Raw genomic sequence first — 21,522 nt, forward strand, 5'->3', positions numbered from 1 at the left:
TCTCCAGCCTCCAGTTACTGATCCTTTTCAGCCAGTGTGAGTTACTGAATGAAGACATGCAATTAAAATGGCTTTAACAGGACAGAGCTGGATGCTGTCTGAATGGTCACTGGCCAGCTACAGACAGATCCTGACAAGTAAGTGCAGAGTGAAGAGGAACAATTTTGTATACAAGACTGTGAACACAGACACTTGGGGCTTGTGACTTACCGGTGTGTAGTTACAGAGCCTGTTAATGTGAGGTCAATGGTAGGAGACTGGCAATCTCCTGAAGTTTTTTTGTTTTGTTTTGTTTTGTTTTCAAACTCCACATATCTGGGCCCCGCCTGCTCATAGGACAACACCCAGATGCCTGAACAAACACCCAGATGGCTCAGGTTCACCCCTGCACAGACAGATGACAAAGCAAAAGGACCAGCTGAGGAACAGTTCTGGGTGAAAAGATGAGGTTTTTATTTAATATTATTTAGTTATTTTATGTATTCAAGTACACTGTAGCTGACTTCAGACACACCAGAAGAGGGCATCAGATCCCATTACAGATGGTTGTGAGCCACCATGTGGTTGCTGGGAGTTGAACTCAGGACCTTTCAGAGGAGCAGTCTGTCAGTGCTCTTGACCACTGAGCTATCTCTCCAGCCCAAAGCTGAGGTTTTAACAGGTGTGGTGATGCACACCTTCAATCCCAGGACTGGGAAGGCAGGAGCATGTGAATCTCTAGGAGTTCTAGGCCAGCCCAGTCTGTATAGTAGCCAAGGCTACATAGTGAGACCCTGACTGAAGAGGAAGAGGAGGAAGAAGGGGGGAGGAGGAAGAAGAGGAGGAGGAAGAAGAAGAAGAGGAAGAAGAAGAAGAAGGTAGAAGAAGAAGAAGAAGAAGAAAAAGAAGAAGAAGAAGAAGAAGAAGAAGAAGAAGAAGAAGAAGAAGAAGAAGAAGAGGAGGAGAAACAAACAAATTTTGAAGGGTTGGAGACATAGCTCAGTGGTTTAAAAGTGCTTGCTGTTCTTTCAAGACATAGGTTTGTTCTTAGCACCCAAGTCAGCTCACAAAGGTCTGTGATTCCAATTCTACAGGATCCAATATCCAAATTCTGGACACCTCAGGCACTGCACACATGGTACACAGACATAAATGCAAGCAAAACACCCATACTCATAAAACAATAATTAAAAACTAAGAAAAGCTGGGCAGTGGTGGCACATGCCTTTAATTCTGAGTTTGAGGCCAGCCTGGTCTACAGAGTGAGTTCCAGGACAGCCAGGGCTACATAGAGAAACCCTGTCTCCAAAAACCAAAAACCAAAACCAAACAAACAAACAAAACAAACAAACAAACCAAACCAACTAAGAAAAAATAAATGTTATTTAAAAAGATGAATCTCTGAAGTAGGAGCAAGAACAGATGGAGTCAGATACCAAATCCTATTTCCTAAGCCGCAGGGGAACCAGTGGAACCAGGAGTATATGCAGCGCATCTTCCTGCCTTCCGGGGACTGAGGGACTGCACTCAGGGTCAGGGCATGCCCATGTTCTAGAGCAGCCCATTTTCTCCACCTGGCAGAAACACGAACTTCGACCTTGTATCAGCCAGGGTTCTCTAGAGTCATGGAACTTAAGGGTAGTCTCTAAACAGTAAGGGAATTTGTTATGGTGACTTACTGACTGTAGTCCAACTCCACAACAATGGTCAGCTGTAAGTGGGAGGTCCAAGGATCTAGCAGTTTCTCAGTCCCAAAAGGCTTATAGATTCCAACAGATGTGCTGGCAAGTAAATGCAAGCAGGCAAAGAAGAGCAAATCTTCCTTCTTCCAGTGTCCTTACGTAGGTCTCCAGCAGAAGGTGTGTACCACCATGCCTGGATCTGGGACTTGCTTTGTCCCAGGCTGACCTTGAACTCAGATATCTCTTTGCCTGAGTCTCCTGGGATTCATAGCCTCTATGCCTCAAGATCTCCAGGCCAAAATCCAAGTCAGAAACTTGTATCTCCAAATCCTCAAGGCCTGGATCACAGGTGAGCCTTCCAATTCTAGATTGTAGTTCATTCCAGATAAAGTTGACAACCAGGCAGGAATAGTCATTACGAACCTCCCAACTAAGAAAGCTCATGCTTGGCTTGAGAGCCTTCTCCCTGCCTGTGAGCTCTCTGTCCTGTCCACCCTTCTCTCAGCCAGGTGAGGAAACAATAGGGCCTATCCTTAGTTTAGTGGCCCTGCATTATCTATCACCAGGTCAAGGCAGAAGAAACAGGTCAAGAAGAAACAGGTTGATGTCTAGAAGCAGAGGAAGACAGGGGAATTGAGAGAGGGACCAGAGACAAACTTCAAATAAAGGGAACGTGATGGAGGGGGAAAGACAGTGGCAGGGGACAAGGGGACAGGCAGAGAAGACAACTGATATTAGAGCACTACCACACAGTGGTGGGGTGACAAGGACTAATCAGATTTCCCATGTTTTAAAACTGCTAAGGAGCCAGGCGTGGTAGCACACACCTTTAATCCCAGCACTCGGGAGGCAGAGGCAGGCAGATTTCTGAGTTCGAGGCCAGCCTGGTCTACAAAGTGAGTTCCAGGACAGCCAGGGCTATACAGAGAAACCCTGTCTCGAAAAACCAAAAAAAAAAAAAAAACAAACAAAAAAAAAACAAAACAAAACTGCTAAGGATGTAGACAGGCAATGTTCTTGTGAGGGGTCAAAAGTCGGCAGACATGATAAATGAGCTTGCTTTCATTATTCCACTGAAATGGCATACACCCAGTTATCACTCTGTGCCCTGTGCCTGCTGCATACATAATTTACAGCTAGGAAGCAACACCTGCCTGTGATTCCAACAGGAAGATGGAGAAGCCGTGCCTATCTTCAACTGCCTATTAAGTTTGAGAGCAGCCTGGGCTGCAGGAGACCTTGCAGCAAAGACCAAACCCAAAACCAAAAACCCCAAACCAATAAACAATAGCAACAAAGCAGGCAGGAGAAGTGCATCCAAGGTCAAGCCCACACACTGTTCTTTCACAGGACCAGAATTTGGTTCCCAACATCCGTGTGAGGCTTCTCAAAGCTGCCTTTAATTGCAGCTCTGCCAGATCTGACCCCCTCCTCTGGTCTCTGTAAGCATGTGGTGTGTGTTCACATACACACAAATAAAAACAGAAATAAATCTGAAAAGGAGGGAGGGGCTGGAGAGATGGCTCAGCAGTCAAGGGCACTGGCTGCTCTTTCAGAGGTCCTGGGTTCTGTTCCCAGCCCTCAGATGGTGGCTCACAGCCATCTGTAATGTCAGTCCCAGGGGATCCAACACCCTCTTCCGGTGTCTGTGGGCACTACACACATAGAATCCATAGTACATGCAAGCAAAACACCCTTACACATAAACACATTTTAAAAATTAACAAACAAAATAAAAGGAAGCCAGAGAGATGGCTCAGCGGGTCATGGACCTTGCCCCGAGTTTGACTTTCAGGACTACAGAACTCATACAAGAAGAAGAGGGGACTCTAGAAAGTTGTTCTCTGACCTCCACATCCATGCCACAGCTTGCTGTGTCCCCTGTCTCACATGCATATTCTTTCACACACAAACACACACCCATGATAAAACATAAAATTTAAAAGCAAAAACAGGTTTGGGAAGACAGCTCCATGGTTAAAGAACTTAATTGCACAGCCTTGAGAACCTAAATAAAATAAGTCATGTAAATTCCAGAAGCATGGTCCGCGGGCTCCCATGGCCAGTGTGATGGCAGTATCCCTGCAATGTCATGGTCACGGTGACACCCTGTGCTCATGCACACGCAAGCAAACACACAGACACAAACACAAATATACAGCCACACACAGAGGGAAAAAAATTAAAACAGGAAAGCAAACAAAAACAAAAACGGGTAGATGTGGTGCACACTTTTAATCCCAGCAGAAGTTTCTGTGAATTGGATGCCAGCCTGATCTACATTTGGAATTCAAGGCCAGGAGGGGCCTGGAGAGACCCTGTTTTAAACAAATATATTCCCAACTATTTAAAAAAAACACTAAAATTTGCATAAAGAATTACCAAAATAATCAATAGTATATTGTTACAGTGCGTCCGCAGAGACCTCGAGGGTGCACGGAAACCTTGGTTTAGTAAAATGTTGATTAGCGTGAAGAGCCCGCTAGTGTGGCAGGCGGCCGGCAGGGGCAGCAGTGCTCCCCAAAGCCCCGCCTCGCGCGCCTGGCCCCGCCCCGCGCTCGGCTCGGCCGCGGGCGCGCGCGCGCAGAGGGCGGGCGCAGGCAGCAGGTGGGCGGGGTGCGGCGGGGTGCGTGAGGCGGGGCGGGGGGCTGCCGGCTGCTCTGGGGCCGGCGCGGCGGCCCTGCGTACGGGCGCGCCATGGACTTCAACATGAAGAAGCTGGCGTCGGACGCGGGCATCTTCTTCACTCGGGCGGTGCAGGTGAGGCCTGGCACGACGCCGCTCATGGGGCCCGGATGTGGAGCGCGCCCCGGGCGGGCGGGCGGGCACCCTGCAGCAGGAGCCCCTTTCCTGCAGCAGCGGCTGTGCGCGCTGGGGACAGCTCGGGCCCCTGTTCTCTTGTCCCCGAGCTGCCCAGGGGAGCTCCCAGCGAGGTCAGCTGCACCCCACTATGGCCCGGAACCCATGGGGGCCTGGGCTCCGGTGCCTGGGCGCCTGGCAGTGCCCGTTTGCACTGACAGGTTTGCCCACTGCCCTGGTGCCTGCAAAGCCCGGGAGGTGGATGCCCACTGGGTGGTTCAGACCTCTCTGCACTAGTCTGCCTTCCTCCCCTCCCCCGCCCCAGGCCAGGCTGGCAGGTTGAGGGCCACACAAAAATACCCCAATTCCTTTTGCGAGCCTCAGTCTCCATACCCGTGCAATGGGCAGGTTGGTGCTATGGTTGCATCCAGTCCCTTTCACACGCTTGGAGAGTCAGGCCGGAAGCCAGGAGTTATTTCCTTTCTGCTCTGCGGGAGGCTTGTTTCCTTTTACTTCCCAGGCCTAAAGGATGTCAGAAGGCTAGGATCTGGCTGGCTCTTTGGGTTCTGTCCAGGCCGGTAATGCTGATATTGGAACAAGTCCTAAACATTTGGTAGAAGAAAGAGAAACTGAGGCGAATTCATGTCTCAGCAAAGGGCTGGAGTCAGGGTATGGATGGTAATGCTTCTCGTGACCTTGGGGGACAGGAGAGCTTTACTTCAGGGCCTCTGTTTCTCGCTCTGAGAAATGGGGTGAGTGGCCCTCTTTCCTGGGTTGGCTGCAAGTGCAGTTCCTGAGGCTAAGTGCACCTGTGCAGCCTGCAGTGACCTTGGACAAGCCATCTGAGCCTCACTCTGCCCTTCTGTAAAGCAGGTATGAGGTTCAGCTGGGAGGCCCTGTCTGCTCCAAGGGCGGGGATGGGGTTCCTGAGGTTTCTGCACCCCTGGTCTAACCCATCTCAGTACCTCAGGAATAAGTTCTGTATGCTGCCCTTGTTGAACTGCTAGGCGCAGCCCCCTCCCCTCCCCCTCAGAGGCCCATGTGGCCGTGTTTACTAGAAAGCACAGGTCTCCCCTGAGACTGAGTGTCCCAGTGCTGATTGCCACTCCCGTTCCAAGCTTGGTGGGCAACCCCGGCACTAGAGAGAATACGAGGGCCTCTGAGCCTCCTCCGTCTCTTGCATGAGGGGGAAAGCCTGTCCCAGGGTTGGCATGGCAACCACACTATCTCACACATCTGGGAAGAACCTGATCTGCTGCTTTCCTGCCACTGCTGGGTCTTGCCATCTGACCTGGCCAGGCCCACAGAGAGGGCTTGGAGGGAGTGGTTGCATACAGCTTCCAGGCCTCACTCTGCCTGATGGGGGCAGGCACACGGGTCACACTTGAGCTGCAGCCAGGGCCCAGGCCCAGGCTGGGGTGGAGGAGGGAGCTGGGAGTGTTATAAATAGAGACTTTCTGTGCTCCACACACCCACCCTCCTGCTGATGCCATCTTGCTGGTAACTGCCTTGGACTGTTTCAGGCACCATCCCCTTCCCCTTTGAAGAGAAGGAATTAGGTAACAGAGGCGGCAGGCACCTGTAGTGTGACCTAGAGACGTGTTCCATGGGAGGGAGGCATCAGGAAGATGGAGGTGTTCTTTATTACTAAGGCGTAACAGCTCCGATGGGTCAGTGTCCCTGTGCCAGGCACCAGGACACACAAGCACACGTTCCCTGTGTGGACCAGTGATGATTTTGAGAGACTCATCTCACCTGCATCCCAAGGGGAGCAAAGCCTCCCCAACCTGAAACCTAAGGACAAGATCCCTTCTCCAAGAGTGATTTTTCAGGGTGGCATCCCTCATAGAGGGCCCCAGCGTTGTGTCTGAAACATCAGCCAAAGACTGTGAAGCAGGTGCCAGTGGCAGAGTGGCCCCACCAGGGCAGGGAGGCACGGAAAGCCCGCCACACAGCACACCAGAGTAGTAGGAATGCTATGCTTGTGGGTGGGTGTGGGCGCCACCCTGCCGAGGAGCTTAGCAGTGACAGGTACTGTCGCCAGGGCTTCACCCTCAGCCAAGTCGAGCAGGTATCAGTGGGTCAAAGTGGACACCCAGGGCTCAGGAAAGCCCAGTAAATATGTGAACCTGTATGTTTGGCAGCTTTTGACCACCCCCCTCCATGACACCACGGGGAGACTTTATAAGTGATGACACTGGCTAACACTACCCCTGGGCCGGGTGTGGCTCAGCAGGAGTCTTCTACTCCAGGACATTTGAGGCTCCAGGTTCCATTCCCAAAATTTCCAAAAACAAAACTGTTTCTTAAACCCATGCTATACGCTGGCTGGATGTTCTGTGAGGTGGGTTTTTGCTGCTTTCCAGGGAGAAACTGAGGCCCAGGGAGCTGCTGCCGCCTCTCTGGTCCTTTTCCTCAGCTGGAAAGTGAGACTCCTCACAGCCTCAGATGGCTGGGTGCTCTGGGAGGGCTGGGACCTGCTAGGATTTGGGTCCTTGGAGAGTTAGGATCACACAAAAGGATGGACAGGAAGGGACTGTGAAGACAGGGAGAGGCTGAGCTGCACAGGGAGCTGAGGGAGGAGGGAGGCTTAAAGCCGGGAGAAGCCCAGGGCCTGCTGCATAATTGATGGCTGCTGAGAGACCTGGTGGCTCCTTGGCCGGCCTCTGTATGATTCATCCCAGGCAGTGGCTCTGCAGAGTCTCCTGCCCCCTAGACCCTGACTTCAGCACAGCCCTTTGCTTGGCCTCAGTGGCCATATCTGTGTAATGGGAAGCTTGACCCTGCTTGCTTCCAATACTGCAGAGACTCTGTGCCCCAGGCTGTACAGTGTGCTCCTTATCTTACACCTGGAGCAGATTTCACCTTTTGCTGCTGGCCAATGACCTGGGGCAAGCCTGGTCACCTGGCTGGAAAAAGCCTTTGCTTGGGGGATATCTGTTCCTGGGCTTTTCGACATTAGATGTCCAGGACTTGGACCAGTTTCCCATTATTCCTAGGTGGCCCACATGGCTCCAGCCAGCTCTGATGGGGGACCCGTGTGACCTGCCAGATTCTGGGTACACTCAGCTGCTGGCTCTGGTGGGCTGGCAGTGTTCTCTGTTTGCCACACCCAGAAGCCAAACATTTGGCTAACCTCCCTCCCCACACTCCCTCCCTAGACACACTGCCCATCAGCAATGTGTGTATTCACGCTGGGCACAAGCTCAGTTGCCAGCCCCCTCGTGTCTAACCCCTCGTGTCTAACCCACATCTCTTCTGTCTTCCCCTCTGTAGCCTATGAGAAGCATTTTTACTATCTGTTTTAAGGAGAAGCTGAGGCCCAGAGAGGCAAAGCCCTCTCTCGGTGTCATAGAGTCCCATGAGCAGAAATGAGGCATGAATAGGGTCTCTGTAAGCTAGAACCTAGATTCTTTCTGTTCTCTGTCCTAGCCCCTCTTTCCCATGGAGACCCTTGCCCTGTGCCCCATCTGTTCCCTAAGGACCTGCTACCAAGTTGCCTCCCTGGTGACCGTTTCCTCAGGGCTCACACTCACTGGAAGCACTCATGTTTTTGTGGAGAGAGGGACCAGAGATGCTATGGGGTTTCCAGGAGCCTCAATCCTGACTTACCCGTCCCCTCACCCTAGAAAAAGGCATGCAAGACCCAGGGTGGGTTGTGAGAGGTTCTGACCCAGGCCCTCGCCTGCACTTCTTCCCCAGTTCACAGAGGAGAAGTTTGGCCAGGCTGAGAAGACGGAGCTTGACGCCCACTTTGAAAACCTCCTAGCTCGGGCAGACAGCACCAAGAACTGGACAGAGCGGATCCTGAGGCAGACCGAGGTGTTGCTGCAGCCCAACCCCAGTGAGTGGGTGCGGGGCAGAGGCAGGTGGGCACCCGTCAGGCTCAGGACCACAGCCCAGGGCTCCACAGAGGGAAGGCCAGGCTAGCCCTCATGGGGACTACAGGTGCGAGCCTGGGATGGCTCGAGAGCCTGGAGATGGGAAAGGACCTGACCACAGTCAGAGCCAGCTCCTGCCAGAGAAACTTCACAAGTGAGGGCAACCTGCATGTCACCTGTAAACCTGCAGTGTGCCTAAGTGTCCAAAGAGGCCTGGGGACCAAGGGCAGGGCGTTTTTCTGATGTGTGCTACACACCATAAATCCTGTTCAAATAGGGGAGACAAGGAGGTGCTGACTTCAGCTCTGTGAGACTGGGAGCTGTTATTTTATGTCTTTGGGCCTTGGCATCCTGGAAGTCTTCAGTGCAGATGCTGGGGTGGGGGTAGGGCTGCCCGGGGTGTGTTCTCTCACTGGCTGTCATCTTTGGTTTAGACCAGAGAGCCCTGTGGTTTTGACTGCTATCTCCCTACAGGTGCTCGTGTGGAGGAGTTCCTGTATGAGAAGCTGGACAGAAAGGTGCCCTCGAGAGTCACCAATGGGGAGCTGCTGGCTCAGTACATGGCAGAGGCAGCCAGTGAGCTGGGCCCCAGCACTCCCTATGGTGAGTAGACTGTGTGTGGGGCACTCACTGTCTCTAGCTTTTGAAGTTCCACCTCCTTGCCTTGCCTCCCCCTCTTTCTCACTTTGGACTAGATTTTGCTATTTAGGGCTGGCCTTAAATCCCAGAGCTCCAGGGGCTTTGACCACGAATGCTGGGATTGAGGGCAGAGGCTGGCAGGCGAACTTCCTCTGTTTAAAGTTATACAGATGACCTGAGTTTATGCTAAATGTAAGCTCTTCTGTGGGTGTAGAAGAGAATAAAAGAATGAATCCTACCTTAACCAGTTTAGATGTATGTGTGAGGTGTGGTGAGTGTGTGTGCAAGGTGCCTGTGTGGTGTGTGTGTGGTGTGTGTGTATGTGGTGTGTGTGGGGAGGGGTGTGGGGGAGGGGGGTGTGGGTGTGGGTATATGTGTGTATGTGGGGGTGTGTATGTGGTGTGTGTGTGGTGTGTGTGTGGGTGGTGTGTGTATGGGTGTGTGTGTGTGTGTGGTGTGTATCTGTGTCTGTGTGTGTGTATGGGTGTGTATGTGGGGTGTGTGTGTGTGTGTATCTGTGTGTGTGGGGGGATGTCTGTGTGTGTGTATCTGTGTGTGTGGGGTGTGTGTGTGTGTGTGTGTGTGTGTGTGTGTTGTTTCTGTGGTGCTGGAGTTGGAACCTGGGGTTCTATGGATGCCGGGCAAGCACTTTACCCTGAGCTTTGTGCCAGCCCTAGGTTGTGTGTCGGCATGTGTGCTCATGTGTGTGTGCTCATGTGTGCATGTGTGTAGAGGCCGGAGGTCCAACCTTTTCTCTCACTAGGACATGGTCTTTACTCACTGGCTAGAGCGCGGCTGGCCGGCTCTGGATCTACCTTGTCCCTACTTGGGGAACACTGAGGTTCTAATGCCATGTCACCGCCCCTGCTGTACATGTGTTCTGGGCACTGACTCGGGTCCTCGTGCCTGTGTGGAGCTCACCTTCCTGACTGAGCATCTCCCTGGCCCTGACCTGTGCCTCTCAGTAGGATCCTCTGTACTCTGCAACCTAACTTTAAAGAAATGATCTAGTCTTCTGTGTGTGGACGTTTTGCCTGCATGCATACGTGTTGTATCACTTGTGTGCCTGGTGCCCAGGGAGGCTGGAAGAGGGCATGGGTTCCCTTGGACCTGGAGTTCCAGGCTGTGTGACCTCGCCAGCATGAGTGCTGGGAACTGCACATTGGTCCTCTGGATGAGCAACCCGTGCTCCGGATTCCAGCTCAACACTCATCTGCCATCACCTAGCAGATCTGCGTCAGGCTGCCAGTCTGTCAGTCACGAGCCTCCTCTGTCTCTCTTCCTTCGCTTCTGAATTATATTCAAATATATATCTTACAGATCATAAAATGTACTTTATATATATATATGTGTTTGTTTGTACAACTCTAAATTCACCGGAGTGAATTTAGAGTTGTACAAACATGTCTACCTCATCCAAATGTCTCCCTGTTATGATCAGTCCTGGTGTCCAGCTCACACTACCAGTAACATGCTTTTTGGTGTGTCTCCCATTGCTTCAGCTCCGTATCCAGCCTTTTGAGAAATTTCGGGGCTGCAGCTCTATCAGACATTGCTAAGGTGCTGCTGGGCTTGACAGGGTCTGTGGCTTGTGTCTAGCATCCCATAAGCCTGGGCTGCTGGCAAGGAGAAAGAGAGGGACAGCCAGCTTGTTCTTCCAGGCAGCTCTGTGGCTTTATATCCACTGGCAGTCCGCTGTTTGATCTTCAGCCTGGAGTTTAAAATTCGACTTTGTTCCTGGGCTACACGAGTGCTGCTCAACCTTCCTAACACTGAGAGCCTCTAATACAGTGCCAAATGTGCTGACCCTAACCATCACGTTACTTTCATTGCTTCATAACTGTAATTGTGCTACCGTTATGAATCGCAATGTAAATCTCCGTGTTCTCTGATGGTCTTAGGTGACCTGTGAAAAGGTCATTTGACCCTGGGGCTCTACCCGCAAGTTGAGAACCTCTTGCCTAGTATATGACCTGTGAGGGGATTGGTGTGTGTTATATTATGTGTTACCAGGTAAAGCATTGTTCAGGAAGGGCCGCTGCTGACTGTGTGCTCTTGCTGACTGTCTTACATGGCTATCGAGAACGAGCAGGGCCCTCCCAGCCGTTTGTTGCACCGTCTTTTCTCCTGCAGTCGGTGTTGGGTCCTTACACTGTCTTTCTGATGGATTGGTGTGCGGGTGCATGCTTGTGGAGGCCAGAAGTCAGGTTTGCATGTCTTCCTCCACTGTCCTCGCTCTTACCCTGTAGCTTTCTTACATCCTGCTTTCTTGGTAGCCAGTCTTCTGTCTCCACTGCCATCTGTAGTAAGGTTATAGATGCATGCCATTGCCCTGAGTTGTATGTAGGTGCCAGGGGTCTGAATTCAGGTCCCCAGGCTGGTGCAGCAGTTACTGAGTGACACCGCGGCCAGCCCTGGATTGACTGTGTTATCCTCACCATGTAGCCAGCGCGGTATAAGCTGTGCCTTCACTACTTGGGAGGCCGAGTAAGGTCCATTTTGCCTGATGCCTCTTTGGCTACTCAGCTGTCCACTGCCGTCTTTGCACAGCATCTTTTCCTGCTCTTCTCAGTCAGTTTATATCATAAAACCTCAAGTGTGGCTCTAGCCAATAGTGTTGAGTATAGACAATATTGTTTAGTCTTTTAAATATCCATTCTGATATTCATTACCTCTTCATTAGTGTGCTTATTAGTCCAGTTAATGTAATTATTGAGGTGTTGGATTTATACAAGTCTTTTTGTTTTTGTTTTGTTTTTTTATTTTTTTGAGGCAGGGTCTTCCTGATTTGCCCAGAATGGCCTCTAACTCTGGATTGTCCAGCCTCAGCCTCACAGTTGATGAGGTTAGAGGCCTGCCCACCATTCCCAGCTTGCTCTTCTTCTTCTTCCTTTATTTATTTATTTATTTATTTATTTATTTATTTTGGTTTTTCAAGACAGGGTTTCTCTGTGTAGCCCTGGCTGTCCTGGAGCTCACTTTGTAGACCAGGCTGGCCTCGAATTCAGAAATCCACCTGTCTCCCTAGTGCTGGGATTACAGGCGTGCGCTACCACCGCCTGGCTTCACTGCTTGCTCTTCTTGTTTCAAGGTTACTCCCAGGGAGTCGTGCCTGGGTCAGCACATGTTAGTGGCCAGCCAGCATTGGTCAGAGGTTGTTCTTTTTTTTTTTTAATTTTTTTAAAGGATTTTATTTATTTATTATATGTAAGTACACTGTAGCTGTCTTCAGACACTCCAGAAGAGGGAGTCAGATCTCGTTACGGATGGTTGTGAGCCACCATGTGGTTGCTGGGATTTGAACTCCGGACCTTCGGAAGAGCAGTCGGGTGCTCTTACCCACTGAGCCATCTCACCAGCCCCAGAGGTTGTTCTTAAGTATCTCCATCCCCTGAGACTTTCCCAGGAAGTGAGTGTGTGTGAGTTGGGAAACCGTCTAAAGGTTGAGCAGTTTACAGATCCAGCTAGCTTTTGCCTCCAGGGGGCAAGGCTTCCTAGTCAGCTAGTGGTGGGAAGTGGCTGGTGCGTTCTCCAGCCTGTCTCAGACATACCACAGGAATGCTTGCTTAGAGGTATCCAGGATGCCTTAGACTTTTCTGCACTGTGTTCAGTTCTGGTGGGGCAGGGGGATGCCCTTACCACTAGGCAGGTCTCCTAATGCCACTTGATCATTTGTTTTTGTGCTTTGAACGATTTCCAGGGTCTGGAAGTTGACATCTTTGATAGCTGCGTTCAGTCAGTGTGACTGGGGATACTTGTTAAACTCCTTTTTCTCATGCTGGGACTCCCCAGTCTTGTGTGTGTTCTTGAGACACCAGGTCTCATGCCCTGCCTACGAGGCAAGGCTCCACCCCAGCCATGCCAGTAGCCCCTGACTGTGTGTCTTGTTAGGTGTGCAGCTCGTCTGTCTGTCTCAGGTTGGCAACTCTGTAGGTTGCCTATGCTTGCTTGGCAGCCCTGTTGGAGGCGGAGTGGCTGGTGTTTGCCTCTCTCTCACCCTACAACTCTCTTGCCAGGGAAGACGCTGATCAAGGTGTCAGAAGCTGAGAAGCGCCTCGGAGCAGCAGAGCGGGATTTCATTCACACTGCTTCCCTCAGCTTCCTCACACCCCTGCGCAACTTCCTAGAGGGGGACTGGAAAACGATCTCGGTGAGGAGTCTGGGGCCGCTCCTCCGAACTCTATGCATAGGTTTTCATCCCAGGCAGGGAATCCAGACCTCCGTAAAGGTGGCTCCTGCAGGCTGAGTGACCAAGAATGACTGTCCATTTGTGGTTCTTAGTTTGCAAGGGGTCTCTGGTCAGATTTGGCCAGGTCTGGCCCGTCTCACTGTCCCTGTCATCCCTGCAGAAGGAGAGGCGGCTCCTGCAGAACCGGCGTCTTGACCTGGATGCCTGCAAAGCCCGGCTAAAGAAGGCCAAGGCAGCCGAAGCCAAAGCCACGGTAAGTGCTCCTGCCCCTCCTTGCTTCCAGGCACTGGGGTGGGGTGTGCAGGGACCTGGTGTTTGGCATGCTCTTCCTCCTTGGCTGGGGCTAGACTGCGCTGCCTGGTCAGGTCATGGTCTCTGTCCCCACCCCAGGGAACCCTAGTGGCTCCAGACAGACATGTATGAGGTGGGCAGATTCACAGTGACTATAACTGGGCTGGGCACTCTGCAAGCCTCTAGGACATTAGATGGAATTCTTGCATGCCTTTCCTGCCTTCGTGGGTGCTCAGCCTGTCCCTGCCTGGGCATGGCTCCCTCACTAACTCTCCACCTGCTGCTTGAACATGGGGTACACAGTGCCCTATGCTTAGGTTCCCCTAGGCTGTGGAGAGCACTAGAGCTGGTCAGCCCCCATAGCCCACACAGGGACTGTGTACGGAGCAGGGCCTGGGCCGGCCTGCTCCTCCTACACCAACCAGGATGGGACAGGCTGTATTAGAAGGGTCAGGCGCTGTCTTGGTATGCAGGCTGCTCAAGGGTGTAAGGGACCTAACAGCCAACATGGGTCCTGAGAAGGAAAGTCCTAGACCCAGGGTATGTTAGGGAAACTCCTATGCCTCTCAGCCTCTCAGCTGAAGAAAGGTGGGCCAGGCTAGGCGAGCCTGCTGGGCTCTCCACTGCCTGTAACTCGCCACCATTCTACCCTCCCTCCCTACAGCATGGTCACTGTGCTCACTGGGGCTGACACTGCCTCTGGTGAGAGCCATAGCAGGGTCCCAGGTCATCAGTGTGCTCCGTCCATATGTGAAGAGAATATGGCTCTTAGGATCACTTGAGCGAAGCATCCCCACTCCCTGTCACACTCCCTGTCACTTCTGCCTCTCCTTAGTCACTGCAGGGTAACCGCTTCCCCTTTGGGCCCAGAGGGCCTTGGGCCTGTGAGTCACATGAGGTATGAGCAGTGTCCCTAGGGCCTGCTCCCCAGGACTCCTGAGGGGTCTGGCTGTGCCTGCTCCCCCTGCTGTGGACTTACTAACTCTCTTGTTTTTGTTCCTTTCCCTTCTGCTTTGGGTAACTTGGCTCAGTGTGAGGGCGATGTGAGTATACCTGTCCCATGTGCTGTGCTGCTTCCAGTTCGCCCATCCCGCCCGAGGGCCCAGGTGCTGCGGCCAGCGCAGGGCATGCCCTCGGGCTTTTGCAATTGGCTGCAGAGTCTCTGGTTTGTGGGGATGCAGGCATTGGCCTGTGAGGCAGCTTCTTGCAAATGTTAAAAGCCTGTCACTGTCCACCCATGCATCCATCTATCTACTCTTGTGGGGAGGGATCTGGCCTTGACGGAGGAGCCAGAAACAGCGTGGTGAAGTTCTGAGCTGGAGAGAGCTGTGGTGGGGAGGGCTGCGGACCTGTTGGGCCTCTCTGTGTGCCTGCGACCCAGAAGAGGGGCAGGCCTAGCCTGTGGGTTCCTTGGGCTCCTGGCACATCTGTCCAATGCATCTTCAATTTGGACCCATCGAACCCCTAAGCCCGTCTCATCTCCAGCTAGCTGGAGTGGGCAGAGGGTCTGTGTGTATCTGTCTTTCCTCCTGTCCCAGGGGCCAGGGTTTCTTGCATCTCCTTATAGGAGACCCTGGGGCCACCTCCTGGCCTCAACATTGGTCCTGGCCCAGGGTGACCCCTATCCCCATGAACTCTGTTCCCTGCCAGACGGTGCCTGACTTTCAGGAGACTAGACCTCGTAATTACATTCTATCGGCCAGCGCCTCCGCGGTAAGCACCCCTCCTGCCATGCCTTGCCCCACCCTGGCCTCCTTGGCCCACAGCTCTTGTCACTGGCTCTGCCAGCGCAGGACCAGAAGACAGCAGGTGAGGCCAAGGGCCCTGCTCACATTGCAGGTTGTCCTGAGAGGCTGAGGTGCAGCTCAGAACAGGGAAGTGACAACTCCATGTGGCCCTGTCTGGTCCAGCAGGCAGGCTGAGCTGGCTTCTCCCTAGGCAAGGTAGAAGATATTTTGACTAGCTGTACAGAAGAACCCCTTCATGTCCTTAGTACCTTAGCACAGCGCCACCTCTAGGGAACCTGAGGAACTTTCCATTCTGTGCTTTCTCCCACAAAGTTACCACACTCCAGCCTCCTTATGGGTCTGGGGGGACCCTGAGGTAAGAGGGGGGCCGCCTAGGTCTGGCTTCCTGTCTCAGACTCTTGCCTTAGCACCATGGTATGTTGCAAGCTAGACGGCCTCGGAAGCTCCTGGAAAGCAGGTGGGAGGTCAGCCTGAGGAGCAGGTCAGAGGCAAGATGGAGGTAGGCAGGCTAGGCTGGCAGAGTAGCCTGGTTGAGTTAGTAGATGTCTATTGGCTGTGGGGGGTTGGCCAGCCACACCTCTCACCCTATGCCCTGGGTGAAACTCTCCCGCACAGGCCATCTGACCCCTCTGCTCCTGTTCTGAGCATGCCACTGTGTGATTTGTGCTGTCATTCCATGGCTGGCCATTGTCTTTGAGATGTCAATGCTCTGGCCTGTTAACTAGCCCTCCAACAGGGCACATGACAATGGTGCTCTCACTGTGGGCTGTGCATTCTGCTGGCCCAGTTCAACTGTCCATGTATCAGGGTGTTGTCCTAGGCCAGATTTCCACAAATGACCATAAACTGGGTCTCCTAAGTCATGGTGGGGGGAGGGGGGCTTTTCTTCCCTAGACTCTGGATGACACTTCCCGCTCCCCTCCCTGGGCCGAGTGGAAGGAGAAACATCCCGGAGGGTGGAGGCTGCCCTGTTTTTTTCTTTTGCCACTGACCCCAAGTGTGACTCTGGCCCGAGGCTGCCTTCCTCTGCCGGAGGACAGAAAGGTTCAGTGACTGGCCCAGGGTCACTTGTCCTGTCCTGCCTCCAAGCAGGAGTCAGGGTGGGGTGGGGACATTCGGTCTCTAAGACCCACTCAGAGTTGGGGGAGGCGTAGAAAAAGTAGAAGCAAGACTTGCAGCTGGCTGGCCCTGCATGCAGCATGCTAGAGGGATGCGTGCCACCTCCCTGCCCTTACACCAAACCTTGTTCCAGCCTCAGCTCCTGGTTGGGCTGGGGTGGGTTGTGCAAGATAGGGTGGGCAGAGGTTGGGTCCCCGGGAGCTGGGGCAGGCACAGGCTTTGGCCTCTGGCTGTCCCTGCTCTTCCACTCACCAGTGCCCACCTTGCCTTCCTTGCTGCTTGGTGCTCTTCTGGTCTCCACGTAGCTTTGGAACGATGAAGTCGACAAGGTGGGTTAGGGTTTCGGGAACTGGGGGGTAAGGTCCAGAAGGTGGAGGGGAGGGGCCCAGACATAACTGCTGCTCTAAATGGAGTCTTTAGCTTTACACTGGGGTACTGGTTGGGGATTCCAAGTCCCCCTATGGGAAATGACTGTCCCATAGCACATTAAGTAGTAGCGTCTCCTGATAGATTCTACCCTGTCAGGCTGGGGAGGGTCTGACACTGCAGCTACCCACAGATTCCAAATGGCTCTGGCTCCTCTGGATATCGGTTATAGGTGCAGAGCCGTGGTCAGGCATCTGTGTTCCTGGAGGGCAGAGGGAAGGCTGGTGGAAAGGATGCAGGGGGCACTGCTCTCATGACTGCCTTCCCCACCTAGGCTGAGCAGGAGCTTCGAGTGGCGCAGACAGAGTTTGACCGGCAGGCAGAAGTGACCCGTCTCCTGCTGGAGGGGATCAGCAGTACTCATGTGAGTCCTACATTTGTGTGCCACTGGGTTGTGTCACAAGCAGAGGCCACAGAACCAGCCCACAGACTGGGCATCCCACCCCAACCCAGTGGTAGCAGAGTGTGGATGGGGACAAGCCCTACTCAGGCTGGAGACCTTCTTTCCAGGTGAACCACCTTCGCTGCCTCCATGAGTTCGTCAAGTCTCAGACAACCTACTATGCACAGTGCTACCGCCACATGCTGGATCTGCAGAAACAGCTAGGCAGGTGTGGCTGGACCCAGGTCTCTGACGCCCCCTATCTCCCAGACCCAGTGAGTGGCCCAGTGCTTCTGGCCAAGGGCCTTCTCTTCTGAGCTCAGAAAGCCTCATGATACATGAGGTTGGACTGGAGGCTCTGCCTAGAACCTCATGTGGGCACCTCAGGTGGTGAGATCAGAGTCCCCAGGGGCTCACAGTGGTTTCTTTGTGCCAGGGAGGTGGGCAGGGACAAGCAGGTGGGACTATCTCAGCTTCCTCTATTTTGTTTTTTCCCTCGTGCTGCCAGCTCCCAGGGTGCCATGTAAGTTATTGAGGGTTGTGTGTAAAGTGGGCCAGTGTCTGGTCTGTCTTGTAGAGTACGCGGGGCTCTCACAGGCTAGCGCTGGCTGCTGAGACACTCTCCTCTCTAGATTTCCAGGCACCTTCGTGGGCACCACAGAGCCTGCCTCCCCACCCCTGAGCAGCACCTCACCTACCACCACTGCGGCCACCATGCCTGTGGTACCTACTGGGGCTGCCTTGGCCCCTCCAGAAGAGGCAGCCCTCTGCCTGGAGGAGGTGGCTCCCCCAGCCAGTGGGACTCGAAAGGCCCGGGTGCTCTACGACTACGAGGCAGCCGACAGCAGTGAGCTGGCCCTGTTGGCTGATGAGGTTGGTCCTGAGGGGCAGGAAGAGCTGGACAGACCAGGAACACTGAGTCTGCACAACTCTGTTCATTCTCATGGGACCCCTGGGCCCTGGGAGGAGCTGCGGGAGTCAGGGGAAGTGACGACAGGTCTGCAGGAGCAGTCCCTAATGTCTACGGCCAGGTACAGCCCTGAAGTGACATCTCTCACTGGGAGGTAGCAGCTTCAGCCCGGCTTAGTCCTGGGACTAGGCCCACCCATGTCTAGGGCATAAGTTTCTTCTCTCCTCCAACAGCTCATCACTGTCTACAGCCTGCCAGGCATGGATCCCGACTGGCTCATTGGTGAGAGAGGCAACAAGAAGGGCAAGGTTCCTGTCACCTACCTGGAACTTCTCAGCTAAGCAGCCCCTTCCCAGGCTCTGCCACTTACAGTCGTCTGCTGGCCACAGAGCTGCTTAGGATAAGGGACCTAACCCTTTTCTGGCTGTGCCTGTCATTCAGCTATTAAAGAGCCCACAAGACAGAATGGCCCCAGGCCCCTCTGCTAGTCCTGCTTCTGACCTGCAACCCTGCACACCCCAGGCTTCCCGGCTCCCTTAAGGCAGGAGGGTCACTACATTTGACACCACCATGGGCTCAGGATATGCTGGGATGGATGCTCTTGGCATGAAAGAACATCTGCCTTCTGGCTGTGGAAGGTTGAGGGGGACAGCAGCACACGGGCAGGGCTGGGAGTGTGGCAGGAGACCAGAAGGGTCAGCCAGAGCAGCAGCACCAAGTGCTGCCTCCCACTTCCCTCATGGTTCTGGCTGGGTACAGTGGCTACAGCCATTATTCCCTCAGTTTCTAACTAACATTCTGACTTCTGCCTGTCTGCTTGCTCTCTGGCAAATAAATCCTCCTTTGTGTGCAAATCAGGATCTCAGTCCATGAGCCACCCTGAAAGTGGATGGAAGACTTCACTGGTCTCTTGGGGTAAGGTTGCATGGAGCCATGGCACTGGCTGCTCCGAGTACAGAGCAGAGGAAAAGTCCTTATGGCATCCCAGTTCCCAGTGTTCGTGCGTACAATTTCACAACACTCTGTCCGTCCCTAACCCTGGACCCATGGGACAATAGTGGTTTGCCTGTCAGGGAGCAGGGAAGCTTCAGTAGCCAACAGTTACGGGGCAAGAGAGCATCTACCCCTTGGAGATGGCAGGCAGGGAGCCCTACATCAGCCTGGTTCTAGGAGCACCTAGTACGGCCATGTTTTATTTTAGTGGTCCCAGTGGGCATGCTGAGGCTCCACAGCAGGAAGAACTGTACACTGATTGAGATCTAGACTCTCCCTTGTGTGCCTGTCCTGACAGCCTCCTACGACTAAATGGGCAGGTACTGAAAGTCGGCCATCAGCAGGAATCCCACCATCTCCAGCCACCCCCCTACCCCCAACATCTGGGGCCTCTGGAAATTGCCACATGACACAGGCTCTATAAACAGCACTTTTAATATTTGTATAAATAGACCACAGTATTACCAAAAAAACTGCAAGAATAGATCATGGAAAACCCTCACTACACACAGGCCTCTCCTGTGCTGCCAGCACCCAGGGCCTCCCTGGCTGGTGAAGTGCCATGGGAATGCTCGGAGGAAAGGGGCCACCTTGGGATATTGTCAAGAGTCTGAGCACCCAGCCCCTTAGCTCCCTGCCCGTGCTGTTGACCTCTTTAGCTATATAAAAATAATGTCAGCGGATGGACAGGAGGATGACGAAGGGAGCTGCCTGCTCAGTGGCTGGCCTCGTGGTGGCAGCGCCCTCTGCCCAGGCTGCAGTGCAGGTTCAGGTTGGTAGGAGCAGCAGGTAGACAGCACTCAGCACCCTATCTCTGCACGTGCCGGACAAAGGCTTGCACAAGTTGGATCAGAGGCTCCTGAGATTCTGGGCTGGCTTTGGAGAGAGAGGTGGCCTTGCCCTGTGGTGAGGGCAGGACTCCAGCAGCAGGGGAGCTGGGGGTCCCCCTTCTGAAGTATCGTGAGAGGCTGGAAAGCAATGTGCTCTGCAAGAAAAGCAGCAGATTAATGAGGCCAGGGCCACTCTTCCTGACCCAAATGACAAAACCGGCAGCATCCTAACAGTTTTCCCTGCTGGCCAGCCCAGCATCCATACCAGCTCCGAGCTCAGCTCCTGCTTCATCCGCTGCTTGTCCCGGGGGTGCACAGCCGGGTCCCTGAGGTAGCGCACTGCTTGGGAGATGAGCAGGTAGAAGCAGTTCTCCATGGTGAACATCAGGAGGGACCTGGAAAGGCAGGTATGGGCAATGTTGCAAAAGTATTTGACAGACACAGCTGAGACGCAGATGGGAGAACAGCAGCCCACAGCTGCCCAGGCCACAAGCCTCAGGCCTTACTTTAATGTTCGGGTCCCTTCTGCTTGTGTGCTGAGTCCCACAGCCTGGGTGAGGGATTCCTTTTTCTTGTCCAGCTAGAAGAAACAATATAAAAATCAAGTTAGCAGTAAGAGTGGCCAGTTAGAGCTTCTACTTGGAGGTCTTGCATCCCAACTTCCCTGGTACCTCACAGGGTACTCGGTGGGAACTCCTAGCATGCCCCTGTAGGAAGAGGCCTAGGCTCCAGGGGCTGCTTATGTTCTATATTTCTAAAACAAGTGGGAAGTTATGTGGGGGGCCACCTCACCAGCTTACCTCTCCAAGCATGTTGAGGGCCACGTTCACTGTGGCCAAGAGGGTTCCGAAGGAGGGGGCCACTTCAGAGTCAAAGGTGGGAGTGGTGAAACTCAGGGCAAAGAGGAAGTTGTACTCAGCAAGATCCAGGGACTGAAAGACAAAAAAACAGCACTCTGGAATTCGCTGGGAGCTCTCCAAAGCACAGACAGTATACTGCAGAGCCCAGGTTCAAGGCTTATCGTGGGAACCTAGCCTTAGTTTTGAGGTGGCAACTAGTACCTGGTCCAACAGGATCTGGCAGACATCTGGAGTGAAGTGGCGCAGGGCTGCCAGGGTCCTGCTGAGAATCTTGAGAAGGCCATACTGGACTGTGTGTAAGGCTCGCTGTTCTGAGGCCTCAGTGTCAGCAGTAGGTTGCTTGGAGGAGCAGCCAGCTGGGGTAGCCAGAGCGGTGGAGGTGGTGGTGGACGGCCGCTGAGCTCGGGGAGTGACAGCCGAAGGGAGGCCATCGCCATTTTTGTTCTGAGGAGAGTCAAGAAATGAAAGGTGAGTCATGGAAGATCAAGGGTGGCACTGCCAGTGGTGACAGGCTAGGGGCCTTCATTACCTGTAGGTAGTGCTGCAGCATCTTGCGACTGTGCAGGAGGGAGGTACAGGCCTGGCACAAGTAACCCAGGTTCACCTGGACAAGGAGGGACAAGAAAAACTCATGGAGGCAGCCCTATAAACAAATCTTCCCCCGGGACCCAGCATGCCTCCCCTCTTACTGACTGATGCTCTAACGTAACAGCCACCAGCAGGGCCCAGGCCTGGAACATTTCCCTGCACTGCTGGCATTGTACAGGCCTCAGACATCAGCAAGATGGGATTAC

General features: G+C 53.5%; 2 protein-coding genes across 6 annotated transcripts in view; one reads left to right on the plus strand and one right to left on the minus strand.

Moving 5' to 3' along the window:
• The first annotated feature begins 4,278 nt into the window (after window positions 1-4,278).
• Window positions 4,279-18,899, plus strand: Sh3glb2 (SH3 domain containing GRB2 like, endophilin B2). 5 transcript variants are annotated; one of them, XM_029472988.2, is made up of 13 exons: window positions 4,279-4,421; window positions 8,163-8,304; window positions 8,816-8,944; window positions 12,997-13,130; window positions 13,330-13,422; window positions 15,111-15,173; window positions 16,103-16,252; window positions 16,633-16,656; window positions 17,028-17,117; window positions 17,264-17,364; window positions 17,644-17,658; window positions 17,768-18,008; window positions 18,279-18,899. In XM_029472988.2, exons 1-13 carry the CDS (start codon window positions 4,359-4,361, stop codon window positions 18,384-18,386), a joined length of 1,353 nt encoding a protein of 450 aa, XP_029328848.1. In that variant the 5' UTR covers window positions 4,279-4,358; the 3' UTR covers window positions 18,387-18,899. The 5 variants fall into 5 exon arrangements, with proteins under 5 accessions (XP_029328848.1, XP_029328857.1, XP_021039733.1 ...); XM_029472997.2 differs by lacking the exon at window positions 16,103-16,252; XM_021184074.3 differs by lacking the exons at window positions 16,103-16,252; window positions 17,644-17,658.
• Window positions 18,900-19,455: 556 nt separating this feature from the next.
• Nup188 (nucleoporin 188) overlaps window positions 19,456-21,522 on the minus strand; it is a 59,236-nt gene continuing 57,169 nt past the window's right edge. The window contains exons 39-44 of the mRNA XM_085835042.1: window positions 21,258-21,332; window positions 20,930-21,172; window positions 20,669-20,800; window positions 20,375-20,448; window positions 20,134-20,263; window positions 19,456-20,023 (exon numbers count right to left, since the gene is read on the minus strand). Of these exons, the coding sequence (XP_085691168.1) occupies window positions 19,847-20,023; window positions 20,134-20,263; window positions 20,375-20,448; window positions 20,669-20,800; window positions 20,930-21,172; window positions 21,258-21,332 (831 nt within the window). The 3' untranslated portion in view covers window positions 19,456-19,846. The remainder of the gene's footprint in view (window positions 20,024-20,133; window positions 20,264-20,374; window positions 20,449-20,668; window positions 20,801-20,929; window positions 21,173-21,257; window positions 21,333-21,522) is intronic.

Source organism: Mus caroli, unplaced genomic scaffold, assembly GCF_978045245.1.
Source record: "Mus caroli unplaced genomic scaffold, Mus_caroli_1 scaffold_2, whole genome shotgun sequence".
Taxonomy (NCBI): domain Eukaryota; kingdom Metazoa; phylum Chordata; class Mammalia; order Rodentia; family Muridae; genus Mus; species Mus caroli.